The sequence below is a fragment of the Buceros rhinoceros genome, unplaced genomic scaffold (genome assembly GCF_000710305.1).
Source record: "Buceros rhinoceros silvestris isolate BGI_N320 unplaced genomic scaffold, ASM71030v1 scaffold20241, whole genome shotgun sequence".
NCBI classification, from domain to species: Eukaryota; Metazoa; Chordata; class Aves; order Bucerotiformes; family Bucerotidae; genus Buceros; species Buceros rhinoceros.
The window spans coordinates 3,192-5,497 of NW_010395071.1; the positions used below are offsets into that span (position 1 = coordinate 3,192).

A 2,306-nucleotide genomic window follows, 5' to 3' on the forward strand; every position below is an offset into this window, starting at 1 on the left:
GAGACTCTCTGACTTCCCTCCACACTGGGCTTGCTTCAGCAAGTTGCCGCGTGGAGAGCCCTGAATCTGGGAGCCAGTGCAGCCTCTGCCCCGAGCCCAGTGTCCCCACAGCTGGAGCCCGCCGGGCTCTCCGCGGGGTGGTGAACTGCAGCAGTTTGCCATGGATTCGGCACAGCTGTCCTGGGGGGCAGAGCTCTGCCTGGGACAGACTGGAGACGGCTGGCTCCAGCTGCTGAAGGCAGCCAGCTCCATAGCCCGTGCCCCGGTCACCCCCTCCTTGTCCCTGGCTCCGCTCCTGCAGATAGCACAGAGGAGGCAGGAGGTTTTTGCCTTTCCCCAGTGGCGCTGGGCTGCAGCTGCTGGGCAGCCTCACGAGGAAAGATTCACCGGCATGGCACCTGCCAGCCTGGGCACTGCCCAGCACACCAAGCCTCGGCACCAGAATACCATCCCAGTGCTTAGGCCAGACATACCAAGGCAAAGACCCCTCCAGGCAGCCAGGATCACCACCCCGGGCATCGCAGGAAGACGTGAGCAGCCAGAAGAGGACCAGAGCCTCTTCCAGAAAGCACATGGTGACTGGCCCTGAGTCAAGATGCATCCCTGCACTGTGCTGCAGGCACAGCCCGGCCTCCCTGGAAGGGCTCTCGGGAAGATGTGACTGATCTCCAGGAAACCCCACCAGGCCCACCGCCTCTCTCCCGCTGGGGACTTACGCTACCTATTGCTGCAGCCAGCCCCCATGCTGTCCTTGACCCCGCTCCTGCCAGACTGGGTGGGGATGCTGCTCGCTGTGTTTGCTCCTCCCCGACCTGGAGGAGCAGAGGGTTTGGGTCGTGCTCAGGCGGAGCAGAGGATGTTTGTTTGGTTTCCTTAGTTACTGCACTGCCTGATTCAGTGATCACATTTTCCTTGTGCCTGCTGGGCCAAGAGCAGCAGAGAGGAAATCTGGAACGGCTGTAGTCAAACACCAGCCTGGGAACAGCCGGAACCACCAGCCGTGGCCCCTCTGTGCCATTTGGGTCCTTGCTGTTGTGGGTACCCAACCCAAAAGGCAGGCACCATGCCCAGGGATGCAGCAACAAGCTCCTTCAGCCACAGCCCCAGGGCTCCCATCGCTCCCTCCCGTAGGAGCCAGGGACACGGGCATCGGTGCTGAACTCCGGGAAGAATTACAGGAATGAAAATGTTTGTGCAGGCAGAAGCTGTGAGCGGGGAGCCTGCGGGCGTGGGCATGGCCATATTTATAGCAACGGTGGCTGCAGGGGTGCACGTGTGCAGGGGTGACAGGGCTGCTGATGCCTTTTGTTCCTATGCATCCCTCAGCCCAGAAAGCCTGGAGCTCTCACTCCAGTCCTTGATCCTGGGAGTTTCCCCTCCTCGTTAGCATCCACAGACAACCCTCTGTTTCGTAGCGAGGAAACTGAAACTCGACCATGTGCAAACCACGGCTGATCTCATAACAACACCCTTTCCCCCCTTGGTAATTCACTTCACAATCACGTGCTCCCCACTCCTGGCTGCCCTGCATCTCGGAAGCGAGATCTGAGGCTCCAGCACAGCAAGTGCTGGTGACGTTGCCGTTGCGGCATGTAACATCTATTCACGATGACTGAATCAATGTGTGCTGGTAAAGCAGAGCAGAAGGGAGTCACCGACCCTCCAGCATGGCTGTACCGCGTGAGCTGGGGCAGGCAGAAGGGCTTGGGTGGCCCCGGCTGGTCCGAGCCTCCTCATCTTTCTCCCCAGCCGACATGGAGCAGACGCAGCGGAACCTGGATGCAGAGCAGATGCAGCAGCAGCAGCTGAAACTACGGGACCGGCAGAAGTTCTTTGAGGAGGTTTTCCAGCATGACGTGGATTTCTTTTTCCCTATGTCTCACCTGCAGATAGAGCATCGGAGACGTAAGTGCTGGGGACACTAGGTCGGGGCTGGGGGTGTGTCAGGGAGCAGTGACACGGGTGTTAGAGATGGGCACACCATCCCCAGCCTGTGGCAGGTGGGGAAGCGCCAGCACCGGCCTCGGAAAAGAACCTGTGTCTGGGGTGTTGAGATGGGACACCCCACCCCCAGCCTGTGGCAGCTGGGGATGCGCACGCCCTGCACTGGGACGGCACCACCCAGGCTGCTGTGGGTTACTCACACCCCTGAACCGAAGTCACTGCACATGGGTACCCAGGCTGGCGTCCAGCACGGTCACTGCCTTCACACAGGGCCCTCCAGGCAGCAGCCTGGGGCTGGGACAACGGCTGCCGAGAGACACCCGGGCCTTCCAGAGTGGTGGGTTTAAGAAACTTGATGTTTC

The 2,306-nt window shown here is 60.5% G+C and overlaps 1 protein-coding gene across 1 annotated transcript in view; it reads left to right on the forward strand.

The window, feature by feature from the left end:
• Positions 1-1,790: 1,790 nt before the first annotated feature.
• Positions 1,791-2,306, forward strand: part of DBNDD2 (dysbindin (dystrobrevin binding protein 1) domain containing 2) — a 2,500-nt gene continuing 1,984 nt past the window's right edge. Inside the window, exon 1 of the mRNA XM_010145441.1 lies at positions 1,791-1,905. Within this exon, the coding sequence (XP_010143743.1) occupies positions 1,791-1,905 (115 nt within the window). The remainder of the gene's footprint in view (positions 1,906-2,306) is intronic.